Source organism: Mobula hypostoma, chromosome 9, assembly GCF_963921235.1.
Source record: "Mobula hypostoma chromosome 9, sMobHyp1.1, whole genome shotgun sequence".
NCBI lineage: Eukaryota > Metazoa > Chordata > Chondrichthyes > Myliobatiformes > Myliobatidae > Mobula > Mobula hypostoma.
In genome coordinates this window covers 3,936,515-3,961,750 of record NC_086105.1, presented here as the reverse complement: position 1 = coordinate 3,961,750, position 25,236 = coordinate 3,936,515, and the positions used below count along the sequence as shown (strand labels likewise).

The 25,236-nt window shown below is 42.9% G+C and overlaps 1 protein-coding gene across 1 annotated transcript; it reads right to left on the bottom strand.

Moving 5' to 3' along the window:
• On the bottom strand, positions 1-25,035 carry med21 (mediator complex subunit 21). Its single transcript, XM_063059591.1, has 4 exons — positions 24,898-25,035; positions 22,944-23,058; positions 17,476-17,576; positions 1-2,228 (listed from the first exon to the last, which is right to left on the bottom strand). Exons 1-4 carry the CDS (start codon positions 24,937-24,939, stop codon positions 2,052-2,054), a joined length of 435 nt encoding a protein of 144 aa, XP_062915661.1. The 5' UTR covers positions 24,940-25,035; the 3' UTR covers positions 1-2,051.
• Between the last annotated feature and the right edge of the window lie 201 nt (positions 25,036-25,236).

Sequence of the window (25,236 nt, the reverse complement as noted above, 5' to 3'; positions counted from 1 at the left end):
ATCTTTTACTCGCTTAGTTATTCACAGTTACAGAAATTTTGACCAGGTGTGCCCGAACTTTTGTATGGAGCTTAGAAAAATAGAGGGCCATGTGTAACCCTAGGTAATTTCTAAAGTAAGTACATGTTCGGCACAGCATTGTGGGCCGAAGGGCCTGTGTTGTGCTGTAGGTTTTCTATGGTTCTATATTCTATAACCCCATTCTCCTTTCTCCCCCTATCCCTTCACGCCCTGACTATTCAAGAATCTATCAATCTCTGCTTTAAATATACTCAATGACTTGACCTCCACAGCTGTCTGTGGCAATGAATTCCATAGATTCACCACCTTCTGATTAAGAAATTCCTCCTCATTTCCATTCCAAATGGACATCTCTCTATTCTGAAGCTGTACCCTCCCTATAAGAAACATCCTCTCCCCATTTATCTAGGCCTTTTGATATTCAGTAGGTTTCAATGAAATTTCCCCTCATTCTTCTAAACTTCAGCAAGTACAGGCCATTAAACACTCCTCCCCGTAACCTTTGATGCTCTTACTAATCAAGAGCCTATTAAATACACCAATTCAAAAGATTTCCTATTCCAATAATTCTGTCTGCTGTTTACAGAACCTCTCTGGCCTACATGTAGCTAGCTTTGTAGCTGTGATCTGGGAAACTAATGTACAGTCACCTTATGGACAGACATTTCTGTACCTAGCTCCACTTTACGGGCATACAATCAATGATTATAAGCCATCTTACATTTTCTATTTATTGTGTTATTTATCTCATTGTGTTTTTGGTGCTGCATTGGATCTAGAGGAACAGTTATTTCATTCTCCTTTACACTTCTGTGCTGGAAATGACATTAAACAATCTTGAATCTTAAATTAAATCACATCTTCGCAAACTAAACAGAACTGCCAGCCAGGTTTAATTTAATGTGAATACTCACAATAGATTTAGCATCGACTTCCTTTCATGATGGCATCCAAGATGACATAATTAATTAACAATTATTTAATAATGACTTCCTGTCTGAATGGCTCCGAGCTGCGATGTCTGTCAAGGTCAGGGCTGTTTTTTAAGGTTTGTTGGGATGGGTTTTGGGACAGTGCGAGGATGTAGGGGTTACATTAGGGTTCAGGGGCAAGGATGAGGGGGAATTAGAGGTTGGGGCAGTAAATGAAGCATTATGGGCAGAAGCTGGAGGTTATGACACCAATAATATACTATTAGTCTAATATTCTGAGACCTCTGTGGGTCAGGCTCGACCATGGATGTTGCGTCCTACCTGTCTACATACGCAAAGCCAAGGTAGTATGATGTGAAGTGCAAGCTGTTGCCTATGTAGCAGGCTACCCCTCTCCATGCAGCTGATGAGCCCAAACGAACCGCAGAGACTGGTACAGTTTTGTACCAGTGGTGTCACTGGAGTTTCCAGTCAGCATTGAACTCAATGTAGTATTGCCTTAGGGACTCCAGCTTCAGATTTTTCCCTTGGGGTTTACTCCCAAAGCCTTCCCCATGAGTGGGTACATCCACAAGGCAGCAGAGGTTTAAGATCAGTTTTCCTTCTCCTAGATGAGCTGCCAACCACAGCCAATGAGCCCCATCTGCCCAAAGCGAATGGTTTTAAGATGCTGGTAACCCACCTTTGCCCATTCTTGTGTCAACAGAAACAGTTTTGTAAGGCTTAGTAGCTAAGCCAGGAGAGTATAGTATAGTATATTAGTGTAATATTATTGTACAATATTATATAATATATACTATAATTACTTTGTGAGCTAACTTCCACATAGTTTGAGATTCTTGCTGATAAACAGGTTTATTATCAATCACTGTAATGCATGATGTGAAATTTGATGCTTTGCAGCAGCAGTACAGTGTAAACAAAATTAATTTGTCTTTGCAAAGATTTTACAAGTCCATTGTAAAAAAGGCAACAATTTCAGTCTTACTATTTCACCATATCTCTTCCTCTTGCACCATCTGCCACCATTCCACACTGAAACAAAATGCGGTGGTTCTATTTTGGCTTGCCAGTCTGAGCAGGGAGCCTGTCCCTGTGCTAAGATTCGGGGGCACGCTGGGTGTAACCACTGCTCCTTGTGCTGAGCTGTGACTGGGCAATGTCGGCTAATGCACACTGAATCTTCTCCAGCAGCAAGTCCCCTCGGAATACAACCTCCTCCAGTCGAGCTGCTGCTGCGTGGTTCTCCTCCTCCAGCTGGCGTAGGCTTGCAGCCTGGATATTGAGAAACAGGATTAGGTCTGAATGCAAGGATATAGAATACCATAGTACAGTACAGGCCCTTTGGCCCACAAAGTTGTGCCGAACTTTTAACCAACTCCCAGATCAATCTAACCCTTCCCTCCCAACAAGTCTTCCATTGAGTTTTCATCCATATGTCTAAGACTCTCTTAAATACCCCTCATATATGAAAGATGTGCTGGCATTAGAAGGTTCACGAGAATTATTCCAGGAATGAAAGGGTTAACATGTGCAGAGTGTATTACGGCGCTGCTCCTGTACTCACTGGAGTTTGGAAGAATGAGGGGTGGGATTCAGAATCAGAATCAGGTTTATTACCACTGGCATGTGACGTGAAATTTGTTAACTTAGCAGCAGCAGTTCAATGCAATACATAATCTAGCAGGGAGAAAAAAAAACTAAAATAAAACATAATAACAAACAAGTAAATCAATTATGTATATTGAATAGATTTAAAAATGTGCAAAAACAGAAATACTGCATATTAAAAAAAGTGAGGTAGTGTTCAAAGCTTCAAAGTCCATTTAGGAATCTGATGGCAGAGGGGAAGAAGCTGTTCCTGAATCACTGAGTGTGTGCCTTCAGGCTTCTGTACCTCCTACCTGATTGTAACAGTGAGAAAAGGGGATGCCCTGGGTGCTTGATGTCTTTAATAATGGACGCTGCCTTTCTGAGACACCGCTCCGTAAAGATGTCCTGGGTACTTTGTAGGCTAGTGCCCAAGATGGAGCTGACTAGATTTATAACCTTCTGCAGCTTCTTTCGGTGCTGTGCAGTAGCCCCTCCATACCAGACAGTGATGCAGCCTGTCAGAATGCTCTCCATGGTACAACTATAGAAGTTTTTGAGTGTATTTGTTGACATGCCAAATCGCTTCAAACTCCTAATAAAGTATAGCCGCTGTCTTGCCTTCTTTATGACTACATCAATATGTTGGGACCAGGTTAGATCCTCAGAGATCTTGACACCCAGGAACTTGAAGCTGTTCACTCTCTCCACTTCTGATCCCTCTATGAGGATTGGGACATGTTCCTTCGTCTTACCCTTCCTGAAGTCCACAATCAGCTCTTTTGTCTTACTGACGTTGAGTGCCAGGTTGTTGCTGTGGCACCACTCCACTAGTTGGCATATCTCACTCCTGTATGCCCCCTCGTCACCACCTGAGATTCTACCAACAATGGTTGTATCGTCAGCAAATTTGTAGATAGTATTTGAGCTATGCCTAGCCACACAATCATGTGTATACAGAGAGAAGAGTAGTGGGCTAAGCACACACCCCTGAGGTGCGCCAGTGTTGACTGTCAGCGAAGAGGATATGTTATCACCAATCCACATAGACTGTGGTCTTCTGGTTAGGAAGTCAAGGATCCAATTACAGAGGGAGGTACAGAGGTCCAGGTTCTGCAACTTCTCAATCAGGATTGTGGGAATGACGGTATTAAATGCTGAGTACAGTCATTGAAACCTATCGAATATTGAAATTCTAGATAGAGTGGACACGGAGAAGATGTTTCTTATATTGAGGGGAGTCAAGGACCAGAGAACAGAGCCTCAGAATTGAAGGGTATCCCTTTAGAACAGAGATGAGAAAAAAATTATTCAGCCAGAGAATGGCGAATCTATGGAATTCAATGGCAAAGACAGCTGTGGAAGCCAAGTCATTAGGTGCATTTAAAATGGAGATTGATAGGTTCTTGTTTAGACAGAACATAAAAAAAATTACAGGAAGAAGGCAGGAGAATGGGATTAAGACGGATAATAAATTAGCCATGAAGGAATGGTGGAGTGGATTTGCCGGGCTGAATGGCTTAATTCTGTTCCTATGTCTTATGAAACCCATGAACACTACTTCACTTCTCACTATTTATATTTCTTATTGTAACTTATAGTAATTTTTAATGTATTGCATTGTTCCACTGCCACAAAACAAATGTCACTGCACAGTGATAATGAGCTTGATTCTGAGATGATGTCACTTTCCAGACTTAAACAAAGATTAATTTCTATAAACCATGCTAACAACTTGGTTATCATTTCTTTCAAAACCAAAACATTAAATGCCATTGAATATGATAAGTAAAAACTGCTTCAAACTCCAAAGAACTGTGGATCATGTAAAACATAAGGGGACATGAAAGAAGGTTCAGTTTTTTCCTTTCTGTTTACCACAGGTGGGCAAGTCACATACAGGCTGTGCTGTTATCTAACTAAATTACATTAAAATCTTAAAACCAAATATTTCTCATTTCATGGGACACTGAAAGTGAGTGACCACAAGCTATCAATTACAAAGACGAGAAAGTTTGTAAATGTTGGAAATCCAAAGCAACACACACAAAATGCTGGTGGAACTCAGGTCAGGCAGCATTTATGGAAATGAATAAACAGTTGGAGTTTTGTACCGAGAGCCTTCAACGGGACTGAGAAAGGGGAAGATGCCAGAACAAAAAGGTGAGGGGAGAGGGGAAGGAGGACTGGCTGGAAGGTGATAGGTGATGCCAGGTGGGTGGAAAAAGTCAAGGGCTGGACAGGAAGGAATCTGATAGGAGAGCAGACTGGACCAAGGGAGAAAGGGAAGGAGAAGGGGACCCAGGGTAAGTGATAGGCAGATGAGAAGAAGTAAAAAGTCAGAGTGAAGAATAAATGGGGAACGTGGGGGTGGGGGGTGAAATTTGTTTACCGTAACGAGAAATCGATATTCATGCCATCACATTGGAGGGTATCCAGACGGAATATAAGGTGGTGCTCCTCCACCCTGAGAGTGGCCTCATCTTGGCACAAGACATGGCCATGGACCAACACGCCAGAACGGGAATGGGAATCTGAATTAAAATGTTTAGGCACTAGGAAACTCCACTTATGGTGGATGGTGCAAAGGTGCTTTCCCACCCACCTGGCTTCACCTATAACCTTCCAACTAGCCTCTTTTCCTTCCCTCACACCTTTTTATTCAGGCATCTTCCCCCTTCCTTCTCAGTCCTGAAAAAGGGCCTCTGCCTGAAACGTCAACTATCTATTCATTTCCTTAGATGCTGCCTGACCTGCCGAGTTTCTCCAGCACTTTGTGTGTGTTGAACTGACAATTAGCTGATTATGTGAGTGTGAGAATGTGACACACAGTTTCTACCTCAAATTAGGTCTCCAATTTCATAGCTGTTCAATGCAGTAATATGAAGCATGCTGTACAACAGATTTTGTACAGAGATAGGGGATATAGCTCAGTGACAGAGCGCATACTTTGCATATATGCGGTCCCAGGTTCAATCCCCATTCTGTGTGTCATGGTAGTGCACTGGTTAGCACAATGCCATTACAGCTCAGGGCATTGAAGTTTGGAGTTCGGGGGGGCGAGGGGCATCATGTGATGACGTGGGATTGAGATGTGTAAATCCAGCTCTCCCGTAAAAAATCAGCAAAGTACCGTTTAAACAAAGTTAATAAATACTTTCCAAAAACTACTTATAAACTTCGTAAGACTACTGTACGATATGCCTCGTAAACCGCAACAGAAGAAGTCTGTTGTTGTGAAGTCGCCGCGAGATGGGAAGAAAAAAGGGCCTACTGCAGCGATGGAGCCTCGGATTCAGGTTGGATCTCCTTCAGAGGAGACGCATTTTATCTCTGGCGTAGAAGAACGGGGAGCAATGGCGGCGGTAGCGGTCTCTCGGAAGAAGATGCCGGAATTGCGCATGCACAAAGAAGTACGCATTCGCAAATCGACACAACTTAAACTACAAGGACCGACGGCCACTGCAACTGAAAGTGAGTCAGAATTGGATATCGCAGAGAATACAGATGAAGAGGAGGAGGAAGAACTGGAAGAGACTGGAAGTAAAGGAGACGACGGAGACATAAGAGAGGCTTTATTGTAATTAACGGCTGAACTAAGAAAATTAAGAACAGAGCTTAGAGACGTGAAGATGTGCTATGATAAAGCTATGAAAAGACAGGATAAAATGGATAAGAAACTTCAGAAGATGGAAAGAACAATGGAGCATATTAACGATAGAGTGGAAAAAACAGAAAATAATGTGCTTGTCTGGAACACGGAAAGAAATCGACTCTTGGAGAAAGTGGACGTGTTGGAAAATTTTAGTAGACGTAATAACATTAAAATTGTTGGTCTTAAAGAAGGTATAGAGGGAGATAATCCAATAGAATTTTTTCAAAGATGGATCCCGAAAACCTTGCAAATGAAAGAGGAAGACCGATCAATTGAAATTGAGCAGGTACATAGAGCTCTAAGACCAAAACCACAAGATGACCAATATCCACGATCAATTTTAATAAAATTCTCAGATTTCAAGACAAAGAAAGGACTCTACAGGCGGCTGCCCAAGCTGCCAAGAAGAGAAAAGGGCCACTGATGATAGAAGGGAAGGAAATTTTTTTCTACCCTGACATAAGTTATGAACTTTTGAAAAGAAGGAAGAAGTTTAATCCAGTGAAAAAAGCCCTATGGGATCACGGTTATCAATTTATATTGCGTTATCCTGCAACCTTGAAGATTTTTTTGCCTGGTGGAGAAAAAAGATTTTTTGACGATTACTGGAAAGCGGAGGAGTTTGTGCGAGATTCTTTGAATATTCACCAGATACAAGAACAAACTTAGGGGAGCGAGATGGATTGAAGATGAAGACTGGATCAAGGATTAGGCCTGTTGAATTTTCAGGCGGAGGAATATATAATTAATAATATATTTATATAAGGGAGGGGAAGAAAGGTTAAAATTTGAGGAATATTAGCTGGGAATAATAACATTAACTTTTTTTCTATATATATATAATTTTTTGTTACAGGGAGCTGGAAGAAACACTGACCAATCGCTACGTTATTCATGTGTGCAAGAGGGGGGTAGTGTTGTGTATCCTTTCATTCACAACATTAGTGGGGGGGGGTATTTTGTTTTTTCTTTTTTTGTATCTTATCTATCTTTTTTTCTTTTTGCCTGGATGATTGGGAGGGAAACACATAGCAACATGGTGAAGTTCAAAGAGATTCCCCAGGGAACTATGAGAGTTGAGAAGCTAAGTAATGTTTTAGATTTTAAGAGATAAATATGTAACATTTTTGAATATTTGGAGCCCTTATTTATAGCTCCAATGATGAAGATCTTGGTTCCTTGGGGGAAAGTAACAAATATATATTAAATTTATTTTTATCCCATGGAGCATGTGCAAACCTTCCAATATTCAGGCGGTTCCTTTTCTTTTTCTTTTTTTCTTTTCTTTTTAGGTAGGAGTATATATCGGGGGGGGAGGGTTAAGGGGAGGGGGGAGGGTAGATATTTTTTTTCTCATGTATCACTTTGAAAACTCAATAAAAATTATATTAAAAAAAAGTTTGGAGTTCAATTCCAGCACTGTCTGTATGTCCTCCCCATGAGTGTGTGGGTTTCCTCTGGGTACACCAGTTTCCTCCCACAGTCCAAATACATACTGGTTAGCAGGTTAATTAATCTTTCTGTGATTAGGCTTGGGCTATATTGGTGGGTTGCTAGGCAGCACGGTTCCTTGGGCCGGAAGAACCGGTTCCACACTGTATTTCGAAATAAATAAAACAATTCCATAAACAATAATGCAATGAACAGTTGATTTCTCTGTCATTAAGGTTCAAATGTACAATTAACCACCACAAATCCTCTCTGCCTTACTTCTCACAATGGTTCCAAGAGATTCAGCATGTCACAAAAATTTACAATGTTTTATGGATGTATAGTAGAGGGCATTCTGACTGCTTGCTACTGCACAGGATCACAAGAGGCTGCAGAGAGTTGTACACTCAGCCAGTTCTAGCACATGCACAACCCTCCCCACCACTGAGGACATCTTCAAGATGCGGTGCCTCAAGGCAGCAGCATCCATCACTTAAGGACCCTCAACATCTGGGACATACCCTCTTCTCATTATTACCATCAGGGACGTGGTACAGGAGCCTGAAGTCAACATTTTAAGAACAGCTTTTCTCCCCTCCACCATTAGGTTTCTGAATGGTCCATGAGCACTACCTTGTTATTCTTTTCCTTTTTACACAATTTATTTTTGTAATTTATAGTAATTTTTAATTTCTCTACCTTGCAATGCAGCTTTGAAACAACAAATGTCATGTCATAGGTCAGCGGGGATAAACTAATCCTGCTGTCTACGGTATCAGGCGGAACTGCACATATTGCCTTGGTTTAAAACTACTTCCAGAAGATGGCGCTCATGTCAAAAATTACAAAACCCTATTCCAACTTGCACTGATTTCCCCTTCCAACAAGTCTGTCAGGGAGAGCCAAAGTTCCAAGTAAATTAATTGCCATAGACTACCCCAAGATTCATTTTCTTGCAGGCATTCACAGTAAATACAAACGAGAACAATAGAATCAATGAAGAAATGCACACAAAGACAGATAATCAACCAATGTGCTAACGACAACAAATTGTGCAAATACAAAATAGAAGAAAAAAGTAAAAAAATAACAAAATATAAAGAATAAATATTGAGAACACAAGTTGTAGAGTCCTTGAAAGTGAGTCTGTAGGTTGTGGAATCAGCTGAGTACTGAGGTGAGTGAAGTTATCCACAGTGGTTCAAGAGCTTGATGGTTAAGGGGTATTAATTGTTTCTGAACTGGTGGTGTGGGTCCTGAGGCTCCTGAACCTCCTTCCTAATGGCAGTAAACTCTCAAACCCACTGTTTCAGAGGTTCACTCAAAAGCAGACAGGAAGCCAGCTCTGAAAGGGGCACCATGGCAGTACAGCAGTTAGCAAAACGCTGTTACAGCTCACTGCTGAGGTGTCGGAGCCTGGAGTTCAATTCCAGCATCCTCCGTAAGCAAGTCTGTACATTCCTTCCTATGTGCACATGGGTTGCCTCCAGATGCTCCGGTTTCCTCCCACAGTTCAAAGGCATACCGGTTACTAGATTTATTGGTCAATGTAAATTGTCCCATGATTAGACAAAGGCTAAATAGGTGGGTTGCTGGGTGGCAAGGCTCAAAGGGCCAGAAGGTCCTATTCCGCACTGTCTCTCTAAATAAATTTTAAAAAGCAACAGGCAAAGTTATTAACAAGCAGCAAAGTAAAGATGAGATCACACTAACGTCTCACAACCACATAAGATTTTGCAATGTGGGTGGAATAAAATGTCTTAAAGTAGAATCAGTGGAAAAATACAAGATCAATGCAAATTTAGCTGACAGACCTCTTTTCTTCTGTCCAACTCTCTCCAGCTCTCTGTACCTGACCCAAGCAAGCCCAGAAGCCAAACCAGAATGATAATTTACATGTGACAAATAAATCTCATCTTTAATGCACTGGGGGTCATAAGGAGTAATCCAATCAGCAGTGAGTGTTGTACAACAAATGGCAGCAGGATCACTGACATGGTCACGATCCAACTGGAAACAGAGACTTCTCATGTCACCTAAGGGAGTGATGGGACTCGATTCATACAACCTGCTCAAAAGGCACAAACACATCTATACCTCCAAACTATACGCAAACCACTCCCCTCCTTACCAAATTTTACAATCTGAATTTACAACACGGAAACAATTTAGCTGCTCTATGGTCCCCACAAGCCTCCTTACATCTTCAAGCAACACACAGAAAATGCTGAAGGAACTCAGCAGGTCAGGCAACATCTATGGAGTGGAATGAACAGTTGACCTTTCATCATGATTGGAAAGGAAGAGGGAAGAAACCAGAATAAGAAGGTGGAAGGAGGGAAAAAGAGGACAAGCTGATGGGTGATAGGTGAAACCAAGTGGTGGGGAAGGTGGATGGGGGCGGTGGGGATGAAGTAAGTTAGGAGGTGATAGGTGGAAAAGATAAAGGGCTGAAGAAGATGAAATTTGATAGGGGAAGAGAGAAGACCATGGGAGAAAGAGGAGGGGGTGACGAACCATGGGAAGTCTCCAGAGATAACAGTGAAAGGTGTGAAAACAAAAAACATCCAGTGAGCAGTAGTTCTTCAGGTGAAAATGCCTTGTTAATGAGAGAGGTTGAAGAGAATGGCCAGAGTGGTTCAAGCTGACAGGAAGGAGACAGTTACAACAGTGGTGTGCAGAAGAGCATCTCTGAATGCACAACACTTTGAACCTTGAAGTGGTTGGACTACAGCAGCAGACGACCATGCTGGGTTCCACTCCTGTACCGAATGTGGTGGCCACTGAGTGTAGGACATGGGACATGACATCACAGTTCAGGCCTTTCAGCTCATGACGAAACATGTTCAACGTGTTTAGTTATCTGAAACACCATTTCTCTTTACAGGTCTATTGGTGTTTTGAATATAATGAGAATGTCTCTATGTCGACAAGGTATCTCCTCTCTTGCCCCGATAGCACTCATCCTGTTTGTGCTGACTCTAACCCACAAAGACACCAATACTCTGAGGAAACAAGAAGTAGACTAGAGGTGGACAGGTTTAGAAAAGCCTACTCTAGACCGGAGATAATGTGGCATAGATGTTTATATGTTCTGTCCCACATGATTAACTTCTGCACTGGAGTGTGGTGGTGGTGGATGGCGGGGTTTATTCAGAGATACAGCGCGCAGAACAGGCCCTTCGAACCACACCACCAACCAACCCATCGACTTAACTGTAGCCTATTCACAGGACAACTTATCATGACCAATTAATGTACCTATTAACTGTACATCTTTTGACTGTGGGAGGAAAGCAGAGCAGCCAGAGAAAACCCACATGCACATGCAAAGGAACACAAACTTGCTGGAATTGAACTCCAACGTTGCGCTAACTACTAAACTACCAGGGTGCCCAGATAGGGGTGGAAGGAAGGTTGATTAAAAAATGGGAGGCATGACATAGGAAGAGAAGGGCATATTTATGTTAAAGGTGCAGAAACAACAGAGATTACTACATAGAAATTCTAAATTCAGACAGTCGTTCAGAAAGGGGTTTGTATAGATGTACAATGTTCACAAGACAGGATGTGGACTGCAGTCTATGTAAAGTGAAGCTATGTGACAAACACGTTTCATATTACCACCTCAGCACAAAATAGGATGTGGCTTTGTAATGAATAGATAACTTTAACAAATAAATAAACCTGCAATATCTACCAAACCTACAGCCTCCAGCATAGAAAAGGCATGGGCAAAGTCATCACTAAGTTTCACAACCTGAGTCAAGATAATGAACTAGAAGAAAAAATGCTGTGTTGGCCTTCATTAGTCAGGTGATTGAGGTCAAGAGCCGCAAGGTAATGTAGCTCTATAAAACTCTGGTTTGACCACACCTGGGAGTATTATGTACAGTTCTACTCACCTCATTATAGGAAGGATGTGAAAGTTTTAAAGACTGCAGAGGAGATTTATCAGAATGCTGCCTGGATTAGTAAGCATGTCTTAGGAGGATAAGTTGAGAGAGCTGGGTTTATTTCTCTTTGGAGTGAAGGAAGGTGAGAAGTGACTTGATTGAGGGGTACAAGATGGTAAGAGGCATGGATCAAGGGAACAGTCAGAGACCTTTTCCCCCGGGGCATAACTGGCTAATACAAGGAGGCACAAGTGCGTGTACAGTTTCAATTTTCATAAGATAAACTTACTTACAACATTTAAACTGAAAAGAGCGCAGAGGAGACATGAGGATGTTGCTGGGGTTCAAGGGACTGATTTTCAGAAAAAGGTGGAACAAGTTGGGATTCTCTTTTTTCAGTTGACCATAGGAGTCTGAGGGAAGTGGATAAAATCATAAGGGGCCTCGACAAGGTGAATACTTGCTGACTTCTCCCCAAGGCTGAGGAATCAAAAACTAGAAGGCACAGGTTTAAGGTGAAAGGGGACAGATTCATAAGAACTTGAGGGCAACATTTTCACCCAGAGAGTGGTCCGTATATTGATCAGGTGCCAGAGGAAGTGACTGAGGCAGGTACTTGGTCGGGAAAGGTTTAGGGATATGCGCCAAATAGGACCAGCTCAGATGGGGATCTTGGCCGGCACGGATCAGATGGGCCAAAGGGCCTAGTTCTGTGCTGTATGACTCTATCAGGTGTTTGGAGGAAAGTACAGGGGTTATGTCAGAGGTAGCCTTTTAATTAAAACACAGTGGCGGGTGCACGGAATGCCTATAAGGGTGGTGATAGAGGTAGATACATTACTAATTTGTTTTTATTTAGCAATACAGCACGGAGTAGGCCCTTCCGGCACTTTGAGACAATCCATCCCAGCAACCCTCCGAGAAACCAGATTAACCTTAATCTAATCACAGGACAATTTATAATGACCAATTAACCTACCTGGTACATCTTCGGACTGAGAGGGGAAACTGGAGAACCCAGGGAACACCCACACATTCCACAGGGAGGATGCAGAGGCTCCTTTCAGAATGGTGCCAGAATTAAACTCTAACTCTGGAATGCCCTGTGCTGTAATATTGTTGTGCTAACCACTACTCCATAGGCACGTGGGTGATAGAAAAACGGAGAGCTATGGTGGGGGTGGAAGGGTTAGATTAAACTCGGGAGGAGGTTAAAAGGCCACACAACATTGTGTGTGGAAGGCCCTGTACTGTGATGTAGTGTTCAGTGTTCTACCTTGCACTCTTCTGTCTATTTATCTGTGCTGAATGAAGAGGAATGAGCCAGCTTGTCCCATTTTCCAGTCTATCATCTGATAGATTACAACTCTTCAAAGGCACATTCAAGTACAATTTAAACGCAGTCAGGGTTTCCACATCAATCCTTTCAAACTGAGACTTCTAGATGCATGCCATTTTCAGCTTAAATCTAATCCTCGTATTTTAACTAATTGGCTGCCGTGGTCACCTCTATCAAAGGAAAACTTTGGAGGAACTCAGCAGGTCAGGCAGCATCTATGGAGAGGAATGAAAAAGTCAATGTTTTGGGCATCAGGACTGAAAAGGAAGGGGAAAGAGACCAGAATAAGCAGCTGGGAGGGGATAGGCTGGAGAACAAGGAACCTAATAGGAAAAGACAGTGAACAAAGGGAAAATACACACAAAATGCTGGAGGAACTCAGTACAACAGGCAGCATCTATAGAAAGGAATAAACAGTCAAAATTTCAGGACGAGACCTTTCATCAGGACTTTTATCTGGACAATGGGAGAAAGAGGAGGAGGAGGAGAACCAGATGGAGGTGATGGGCAGGTGAGGAGAAGAGAAGGAGCAAGAGTGGAACCCGAATGTGAGAAGGGGGGGGGGGGATGAATTTACATGGTTAGAGAATTCAATGTTCATGCCATCAGGTTAGAGGCTATTCCTGGGTCCTCAATTTTATACACTCCAATTAAGTCTCTTCTCATTCAGCACAGATACAATGTACAGAACAGTGCAAGACAGAACAGCACAGAGCCTCCCACGCAAAATGTTGTGCAGCTTTTAACCTACTCCAAGTTTAATCTAACCCTTCCCTTCCACATAGCCCACTATTTTTGAATTGAATTGAATGATCTTTATTGTCATTATACATAGGTACAATGAAACTCTGTTTGGCTTCCTCTCAGGCAATTAAATAAATCAGTAGATAAAAACAAGATAGTAATAGAAAAACAGTATTAAATAGATAAGAAGCAGACAAAAAGTTGCAGCAGCAGCAGCAGAATATCACAGTAACGCACAAAGTGCCATTAGAGTAAGTATTTGAGTCCTTGTGTCTGCTCACAGTTTCAGTCATTGTTCTGTGGTGGGGGGGGGGGGGTGCTGTGATGGAGGCCACAGCTCTGGGATAGAAGCTGTTCCTCAGTCTATTTGTCCTGGTTTTTCTCTCAGCCATATGCCTTCTGGAGCAGCGGCTAGCTCACTTAATTATTCTGTTCCAAAGATACCCTTGGATTTTTCGTTCCTCTCAGCCACCATTCTCCAGTTCTGAAAACGTCCTCAAATCTCGGCACTCTGCTCAGTGCAATTCACAACTATACATAAACCTCAAACTGTGGCCCGACTAGAGTACTTCAGTGGCTCACTCACACCTCTGAAGTCTTTTGGGCCATTGATTGTATCTTTACAAAAATCTCAGCATTCAAGCTGTGGTCTTGCTCAACTAGACCACAGATTTTCAGCTTTTGTTCATAGAACACAACAGCTCAGTACAGGCCCTTCGGCCCACAATGTTGTGCTATTTAACTCAATCTAAGATCAATTTAACTCTTCCCTCCAACATAGCCCTCCATTTTTCTATCATCCATGTGCCTATCTAAGAGTTTCTTAAATGTTTTCAAATGTCCTGCCAGGCGTGGTGTGGAGGCAGATACACTCAAAGTTAGTTACAGAATTGATAGCCAGGGGCAACGGAGACAAGATGATGTGCCACTTAGAGACAGGCATGACGACTGTGGTGCTCCCACGCACCTGAAAACTCAACCCTCGTGGTGGAGGTTGTGGGTTTGGCAGGTGCTGTTGCAGAGCAATGCACATGAGGAAGGAAGCAATTCATGTTGAGTGGGATGTAATAATAAAGTTAGTAAATCTGCCTTGGTGTTGAGCTTCATGTGAGATACTGGAGCTGCTTTCGTCCAGACAAAAAGGAATTATTCCATCACACAAACATCCCAGATTTAAAGATACAATTAGCTTGTATTTCAAAGCATACAGTGAAATGTGTCTTTTGCATCATTGCCCAACACACTCTGAGAAGTGCTGATCACAAGTATTCCCCTGCTTCCAGCACTAACATAGCATGCCCACAATTTACTAACCCTAACCTGCACATCTTTGGAACGTGGGAGGAAACTGGAGCACCCAAAGGAAACCCACACAGTCACAGGGAAAATGTACAGACAGTGGCGGGAATCAAACCCCAATCGGTATCACTGGTGCTGTAAAGCATAATGGTACTGTCAATGGCGAAAAGACTTCAGTGCACTGTCACAAGATGCCCATTCTCTGACTTGCTCTTACAGTGTTGTATTCATGGCTGCCACAAAGTGGTTGCATGAGTAGCTTAAAAACTAGTATCCTGCTACAGCTAAATGCCCATCTACCTCCTCAGGTGTATCCAACCATTCAGAAAATGCCTGGATGAGGTGGTCCCACATCACCAGGTTCAGGAACAGTTATTACCCCTCAACCATCAGGCTCCTGAATTAATGCAATCACCTCGGTACTTAATTGATAGCACAACCTATGGACTCACTTTCAAGAACTTTACAACTCATGTTCTCAGTATTACTTATACTCATGTCAGCCAACAGGAGAAAGTTCTAGACAGTTTTGGTGACAGACAGTGTGGCTCGCGGTGCTTTTTGGGCAGGAGCTGCGGACAGGGCAGGAGGGAAGATGACTGCGACTGCCGTGGGAAGGAGAGCCCTGTTGCACTAAGTGCTACATGCAGACGAAAGGCTTCAAAAGGGAAGGGCCAATACTCTCGAAAGAGAGCCCGTTTGTTTGAGATGGATCTCAAGTGGTTCAGAATGTGGTGTGTGCTTTCACGTAAACCGTGGGTCCAGCGCGTGAGTAAAAAGACAACTCCAGAATGAGCTCCAACTTTATGTGCACATTTGGACTGGTTTAACTGTAATGGGCCCTTTTATTTTCTTATTTGTGTGTGTGTGTGTGTGTGTGTGTGTGTGTGTGTGTGTGTGCCTGTGTGCATGCGTCCGTCCGTGATGATGTCTTTTTCATGGCTTTTTACAAGGCAGGGAGAGGGGGAGAGGGAGAGGGAGAGGGAGAGGGAGAGGGAGAGGGAGAGGGAGAGGGAGAGGGAGAGGGAGAGGGAGAGGGAGAGGGAGAGGGAGAGGGAGAGGGAGAGGGAGAGGGAGAGGGAGAGGGAGAGGGAGAGGGAGAGGGAGAGGGAGAGGGAGAGGGAGAGGGAGAGGGAGAGGGAGAGGGAGAGGGAGAGGGAGAGGGAGAGGGAGAGGGAGAGGGAGAGGGAGAGGGAGAGGGAGAGGGAGAGGGAGAGGGAGAGGGAGAGGGAGAGGGAGAGGGAGAGGGAGAGGGAGAGGGAGAGGGAGAGGGAGAGGGAGAGGGAGAGGGAGAGGGAGAGGGAGAGGGAGAGGGAGAGGGAAACTGTGTGGAGCACCACTCCTCACACAGACATCTTCGCAGTATTTTCCCTTTATTTTACGAGGTCGAGTTGCGATCTCGACACTCAAGCCGGCACGGATGGAAAGTGTACTCGGGAGCGGACTCGACTGGTTTCAAACCCGGGAACCTCTGCTCCCGGGTCCGGTGCTGATGTCATTGCGCCACCAGCCGGCCCGGCCCTTTATTTTCTTTTCTCTTTCCTACTGTTTGATAAAGCTGAAATTTGTAAATATACTTTCTTTATAATTTCATTATAAAGACACTGAATGTTGAAAGGACTAGATAAGGTGGATGTGGACAGGATGTTTCCTCTGGTGGGAGTATCCAGAACTAGAGGGCACAGTCTCAAAATTGAGGGAGACCTTTTAGACAGAAGTAAGGAGGAATTTTTTTAGCCAAATAGTGGTGAATCTGTGGAATGCTCTGCCACAGACTGCATTGGAGGCCAAGTCCTTGGGTACATTTAAAGTGGAAGTTGATAGATTTCTGATGGGGTTGTGGCATCAATGGTTATAGTGAGAGGGCAGGTATATGAGGTTGGATGGGGTCTGGGATCAGCCATGATGAAATGGAGGAGCAGACTCAATTAGCTGAATGGCCTAATTCCGCTCCCATGTCTTCTGTTTTATGGTCTAACAATTTTATGCCGTGTTTGATCTGTTATTTCTTACTGACCAATAATTGAGTATGGGCAGTATTTACACTGCATTCGCTCAAATTGAGGTTTCTTTAATTGGAACATCATGGACTTCCTGTTTGGCTGAACCCCAAGTCATACTGACCTTAGATGTACATTGTTAATGAAAGATGGCCTTCTTACCAGAGTCCCATGGCTGTTTGCAGAGCTGGCTAACAAGCTAAGTTTGCATACCAGCCCGGTGACAGGATTACATTTATTTATTATTAATTTTTGTATTTGCATTGTCTGTCTTCTTTGTCACATTGGTTGTTTGTGTAACTTTATATTGATTCTATTGCATCTCTTTGTTCTACTGTGAATGCTTGCAAGAAAATGAATCTCAAGAGTTGTATATGGTGACATCTGTGTAGTTTGATAATAAATTTATTTTGAACTTTGAGAGCAGCAAGTAGGTCAAATCAGGCATGTGGTTTGGTTGGTGCAAACTGACCAATTTAAGTAGACAATCACTCTACCGATAACTCCACAACTGTCCCACCAGTTACCTAGCTCTCAATGACAGAATCTCTCAGGCAGTCACTCTTACCTGCAACGCTGCTGTTGATTCTTCACTTGGCAGCGAGTCCACTAACACATCAATATCTTTAGCAGTCCTTGCTATCAGTGCAGCAAAAAGCTGTGCATATTCTACGGAAAATACAGAATCAGGTAATTAACAGAGTTTCTGTAAAGTCACACCACAGTATGAAATAGCTAATAAAAATGATGGGATTATAACGTGGCCCATTTCATTGCCCCTGACTGTTTTACAACTGATGATTTACTCTTTGTGACACACTGCAGGTAGTATCATGGATAGACATTTGACTCAAGTCAAAGTTAATTTATTTTCAAAGTACATATATGTTCAGTTGTCACTTTATAAAATACCTCCTGTACCTAACAAAGTTGCCACTGTATGTTCATGGTCTTCTGCTGCTGCAGCTCACCAACTTCAAGGTTCGATGTTGAGATGCCCTTCTGCATACCACTGTTGCAACCCATGGTTACTTGACTACACTGTCGGCTTCCTGACAGCTTGAACCAGTCTAGCCAATCTCTCTCATAAACAAGGCTTTCTCGCCCACCGAACTGCTGCCCACCTGAATGTTTTTGCTTTTCGCACCATTCTCTATAACCTATAGAGCAGGGGGTCCCAAATTTTTTTATGCCATGGACCAAGGCCATTAAACAAGGGGTCTGTGAATCCCAGGTTGGGAACCCCTGCTCCAGAGACTGTCGTATGTGAAAATCCCAGGAGATCAGTAGTTTTTGAGACACTCAAACCACCCCATCTAGCACCAACAATCATTCCACTTTGATCACATTTCTTCTCCATTCTGATGTTTGTTCTGAACAATAATTGAACCCCTGGACCATGTCTGCATGCTTTTTATGCACTGAATTGGTGCCACATGATTGTACTATCCATGTACCTACCCAAACTTCGCTTAAATGTTGAAATCGAGCTCACATACACAACTTCTGCTGGCAGCTCATTCCACACTCATGATCCTCCAAGTAAAGAAGTTTCACCCCATATTCCCCTTAAACTTCTCGCCTTTCACCCTTAACCCATGACCTCTGATCGCAGCCCCACCCAACCTCAGTGGAAAAAGCCTGCTTGTATTTACCCTATCTAAACCTCTCATAATTTTGTATACCTCTTTCAAATTTCCTCTCAATCTCCTACAGTCCAAAGAATACAGTCCTAACCTATTCTATCTTTCCTTATAACTCAGGTCCTCCAGACCCAGCAACATCCTTGGAGATTTTCTCTGCACTTTTCAACTTTGTTTACATCTTTCCTATAGGTAGGTGACCAAAACTGCACCCAATACTCCAAACTTGGCCTCACCAATGTCTTACACAACTTCAACATCACATCCCATTTTCCGTTCTTAATACATTGATTTATGAAGGCCAATGTGCCAAAAGCTTTCTTTACGACCCTATCAACCTGTGACACCACTTTCAATGAATTACATGCCTGTATTCCCAGATCCTTCTGTTCTACAACAGTCCTCAGTGCTCTACCATTTACTGGTCTCTGCGGCACTCCACTAGTCACAAGCTAGTCAGAGAGGGAACCCTCTACTACCACTCTCTGGCTTCTCCCACAAAAATCATGTCTAATCCAATTTAGTACCTCATCATGAATGCCGAGTGACTGAACCTCCTTGTCCAGCCTCCCATGCAGGACCATGTCAAATGTCCTGCTAAAGTCATGTAGACGACAACTGCCTTCATCCACTTTCCAGGTAACTTCCTCAAAAACCTCTACAAGATTGGTTACTATGCACAAAGTCATGCTGACCATCCTTTTTACTTCAAGTCTATCCAAATCCGGTCCCTTCGAATACCTTCCAATAACTTTCCCACAACCGATGTCAGACTCACCAGCCTATGATTTCTTGGTTTCTGTTGGAAGCCTTTTTTTAAACAGCAAAACAACATTGGCTATCCTCCAATTCTCTGGTACCTCTCCTATCGCTAAGGATGTTTAAATATTTTAAATAGCTCTGCTAGGGCTCCAGTAATTTCTGCACTTGCCTTTCATAGGGTCCAAGGGAACACCTTGTCAGGCTATGAAAATTTACCCATCCTGGTTTGCCTCAGAGTAGCGAACACCACATCCTCTAATTTATACAGGATCCATGAAGTTGATGCCACTTTGCCTCACTTCTATAGATTCTGTATCCATCTCCTGATGCAAAGAGTGCACTTAAGATCTCCCCCATCTGTTTTGGCTACACATGGATTACCATTCTGGTCTTCCAGAAGACCAATTTACCAATTTGTTCCTAGCAATTTTGCTCTGAATATACCTGTAGAATCCCTTTGGATTCTCCTTCACCCTGTCTGCTAGAGCAACTTCATGCCCTCTTTCAGCCTTCCTGATTTCTTTAAGTGTTCTCTCGTATTTCCTATACATCATAAGCCCCTCATTTGTTCCTACCTGCTAGGTACCTCCCTTTTTCTCTTAACCAGGGCTCAACGTCTTTTGAAGACCAAGGTTCTTTACGTTTGTTACGTTTACCCTTTTTTCTCACAGGCACATACAAGCTTTGTACTCTCAAATTTCATTTCTGAATGCCTCCCATTTTTCAAGTACATCTTTGCCAGAAAACAGCCTGTCCCGATCCACACTTGCCAGATCATTTTGATGTCATCAAAATTGGTCTTTCTCCAATTTAGAACCTCAACCTGGAGACCAGATCTATTTTTTACATATTTACTTTGAAACTAATGGCATTATGGTCACTGGATGCAAAGTGTTCCCCACACAAACTTCTGTCACCTGTCATATCTCATTCCCTAATAACAAATTCAGTATCACGTGCTCTGTTGTTCGGATTTCTATGTACTGATGAAGGAAACTTTCCTGAACACATTTGACAAATGTTATCCTATCTAGTCTTTACAGTATGGGGTTCCCAGTCAATATGTAGAAAGTTAAAATCATCTACTATGAAAGCCTTATATCTCTTGCAACAGTTTGTGATCTCTTTATAAATCTGTTCCTCAATTCCTAGAACTGTTGGGTGGTCTGTAATATAGCCCCATTCACGCGGTCATACCTTTCTTATTTCACAGTTCCACCCATAATGTCTCACTCATCGTGTTCTCCAGTCCGTCCCGATGGAGCACTACTGCAATATTTTCCTTGACTAATAACGCTACCCCTTCTTCTTTAATCCCTCCTGCTGTCACATCTAAAACAGTCCTAACAGCTGCAATGTCATAATTCCAGGTATTGACCCATGCCCTGAGCTCATCTGCCTTTCCTACAATACTTCTTGCATTGAAACATACATAGGTCAGGAGACTAGTCACACCACACCCAACCTTTTGATTCCCGACTTTGCCTCCACAACCTCTCTACTAACCGTTATGGCACCTGGTTTCCATCCCCCCTGCAACTGTAGATTAAACCTCACTGTGCAGCATTAACAGATCTTTCCACTAGGATATCAGTCCCCCTTCAATTCAGGTGCAAACCATCCCTCCTGTACAGGTCCCACTTTCCTTGGAATCTTAAGCCCTCCCTCCTACACTAACTACTTAGCCACATGTTAAACTGTATAATCTTCTTAGTTCCGGCCTCACTGGCATGTGGCATGGGTAGCAATCCTGAGATCACAACCTTGGTAGTCCTAGCCCTTTAACCTGGCACCCAACATCCTACCCATGTCATTGGTACCTACATGGGCCATGGCCTCCACTCTCCCACTTAAGAATGTTGAGGGCTCAATCTGAGATGTCCTGGATCCTGGCATCTGGGAGGCAACATACTATCCTGGAATCTCATTCTCGCCCACAGAACCTCTTGTCCGTTCTCCTAACTAACAAATCCCCCATCACTAACTACAAACGTGCCCCTTTGCCACCCCGACCTTCGCAGACTTAGTGCAAGAGACCCGACCGCTGTGACTTTCCTCTGTTAGGTCAATGTCCTCCCCAACAGTATCCAAACTGATACACCTTTTGTTGAGGGGGGTGGCCACAGGGGTACTCTGCACTGCTCCTTAACCCCTTTCCCCTTCCTCACTGTCACCCAGTTTCCTGTGTCCTGCACATTGGGTGTAACTACCTCTCTATATGTCCTACCTATCACCCCTCAACCTCCCGAATGATCCAGAGTTCATCCAGTTCCAGCTCCAGATCCTTAACACTGTTAGAAACTGCAGTTGGTAGTTCTCAGGGACACTGGAGGTCTCCCTGCCTTCCCACATCCTGCAAGAGAGCATTCAACTATCCTGCTTAACATCTCTATTGTCCTAACTGAGCAGATATAAAGGGAAATTAAAAAAAACTTGACCTTGAGCTTTACTTTTCCTTCTCTGACCGAAGCTTCTCTTCGCTGAGACCTCGACGAGCTAAAGCCAGAACCCAAGGGTAACAGCAAAATACTTGCAGAAATTTCTAGAACTTGCTAAAATCTCTGCTCTTGTGTCCACTATCAGTAAAACACTAAACAAGAATGGTGTTCATGGAAGGACACCACAGAGGAAACTACTGCTCTCCAAAAACACATTGCTGCACTTCTCAAGTTTGCAAAAGACCACCTGGATCTTCCATAATGCTTCTGGGACAATGTTCTGTGCAGCATCAAGACAGAAGTTGGCAGAAATGCTCACTGCTATGTTTGGAGGGAAAACGGCACTGCACACCAACACCAAAACCTGAAGCACAGCGAAGGAGTATAATGGTTTAGAGCTGTTTTGCTGCCTCAGGGCCTGGACAGTTTGCAATCATTGAAGGAATAATGAATTCAAAAATTCATCATTAAAATAAGACACTTTACAGGAGAATGTCAGTGTAGCAGTCCGTCACCTGAAGCTTAATAGAAGTTGAAGGATGCAACAAGACAACGATCAACCAACAAGAGTAAATCAAGAACAGAACGGTTTAAAAAGAAGAAAATTCATGTATTGGAATGGCCAAGACAGGCTCCAGACATTAACCCAATTGAGACGCTGTGGCAGGACCTGAAGAGAGCTGTTCATGCAGGGTATCCCAGAAATATTGATGAACTGGAACAGTTTTGTGTGGAGTAATGGTCTAAAATTCCTCCTCACTGTTGTACAAGTCTGATCAGCAATACAGGAAATGTTTGGTTCTGGTTATTACCACTAAAGCAGGTTCTACCAGTTATAAAATACAAGGGTTCGCATACTTTTTCCAGCCTGGTCTGGGAAAAATTAAACAATGTGTTCAATAAGGACAACAAAAAATATAATTGTCCGTGTTATTAGTTTAGGCAGATTGTGTTTGTCTATTATTGTGACTTAGATAAAGATTAGACCACATTTTATGAGTAATTAATGCAGAAAACCAGGTAATTGCAAAGGATTCACAAACTTTTTCTTGCAACTGTATATATTTCTTAATGTAATTCACAGCTTTCATTATGTGTTTATTGTACTGCTGCTGCATAACAACAAATTTCACAACTTGCCAGTGATAGTACACCTGGCTCTGACTGAAGTAGTGCCATGCACCCGTGCTTACCTTCTGTGGGATTAGACGGCTGATCTTTGTTTATGGCTGTCTGAATGTTTGTAAATGATGCTGGTGGAGCGCACTGCTGCAAGACTCCGATGGCATTGCAGAACTGGTCGGCCAGCTGAAGAAAGAGTATTAACTCAAATTACTGCAAACCTGTTTAAACAGGGGTTAGAGATGACAATAACAGAGCGATCACAGCACAGATTCGCCATGACAAAAAAGACTGATTGGAACATCTTGAGAAATTGAAAGACAGCCCTGAGTTTGAGTTTTAAAATGGAAGTCATTTTGTGACTATGTTTTTCTGCTATCGGAGCTATATGTGCTCTGTGCTGTTGGGACTGTGCTTTGCCCTTTGCCCCTTGCCCCAGATGAATGCTGTTCTGTTTGGCCCTACTCATGCGTATGGTTGAAATGACAACTTGAACTTGAACCACAGAATTGATAACTATGAGCTAAATTACTGTTTCAACACTATCATCGTGTTAGACTCCTTGTTTATGTTCAGAAACTTATTTTCATGCTTTGCTTTTTAGTACTTAGAATTGGAACGTAGAACGTGTACGTCACAGTACAGGCCCTTTGGCCCACAATGTTGTGCCAATTTTTTAACCTCCTTTCTAGGGTCAACCTAACCCTTCCCTCCTACATAGTCTTCCATTTTTCTATCATCCACGTGCCTATCTTAAGAGTTTCTTAAATGCCCCTAACATATCTGATTCTACCACCAGCCCTAGGAGGGCAATTCCATGCACTCACCGCTCTCTGTGTAAAAATCTCATCTCCCCTATAGTTTCGTCCAATCGAGCTAACCAATTCAACTAACCAAGTTGAATTAAAGTCCCTGTTTACACCAGGAATTGTCAGCATGCCTTATAGCTGAACTGAAAGAAACTCCCATTCCAATTCTGAATGACTGTCCCAATCTACCTTCACCATTCACACCCATTGGGCAACACAGTACCGTAGCGATTAGCACAACACTTTGTAGCATCAGTAATGTAAGTTATGGGCATGCTACATTGGCACCAGAAGTGTGATTGCATTTGTGGGCTGCACAAATTTCAAAATTTCACTTTTGAAGGACTTCCACTTACTAAGCTTCTCTTTGTCAAAGACAACCTATCCCAATCCACACTTGCCAGATCTTTTCTGATGACATCAACATCAGCCTTTCTCCAATTTAGAAGCTCAACCCAAGGTCCTGTCCTATCCTTTTCCACAGTTACCTTCAAACTAGTGATATTATGATCACTAGATCCAAAATATTCCCCTACACACCCCTGTCACCTGCCCTGTCACTCCCTAACAGGAGATCCAGTATTGCACTCTCTCTAGTTGGGACATCTATCTATTGATTAGAGAAACTTTCAAGATTCAAGATCAGTACACGAATGTAAAAAAAAATCAAAATAGGATTTGCTGCAGTATAATAAAAGCATACAATAAACATAAAAGCAATCCTTTAAAACTGTTGAATTAACTCCTAAACACATTTAACAAACTCTATCCTATCCATCCCTTTTACAACACAAGAATATACTGTAAAAAGTCAATAACTGTCAAGTTAAAATCGTCCATTATGATAACCATGTAGAATCTCGTGTACACTGTAGTTGTCTGCTCTCTCTCTCTCTCTCTCTCTCTCTCTCTCTCTCTCTCTACAAATTTGTTCCTCTTAATCCTGCTGACAATTGGTCGAGCTATAAAATAACCCCATTAAATTAGTCATCTATGCGTGGTGTCAAAGCATTTAGGTAATATCTTAAATTGATTATTTATTCTGTATTTAGTCGAGAGACGGTCACAGATTTTATAGAACTGAGGGAAGTAGGGAGGAGCACTGAGGAGTGGAAGGGGAAAAAAGTCTTTGCAGTGAGGTATAGAAGGTTTGATAAAGGAGGGAAGGGAGGGAATACTGGGTGGGGGGGTGGTGAGAGAAGCAGCCGCCACTCACCGAATTAACTGCATCTTGCAGTTGAGTCAACCGGTCCGCCATCTTTCAGCAGCAGCAACAAGCCGCCTTACTATTGGTGGAAAACACCTAGCAACGACCAACCAATGCACGGTCTCCGCACTTCGCCGTGTTCCAAGCGCCAAACAGCCAATCTGTGATCACTGGATTGAGTCTATTAACCAATAGAAACCGCCTTCCCGAATCAATCAGATTTGATTGGCCTACAGGAGAACCTGTTAACCAAACAGAATCTACTATGTATAGACCTCCCGGAGTTACCCAATTAGCAATTAGTGATGGGAAAAAGCGTCCCAAAAGCAGCCAATTAAAATTAGATTA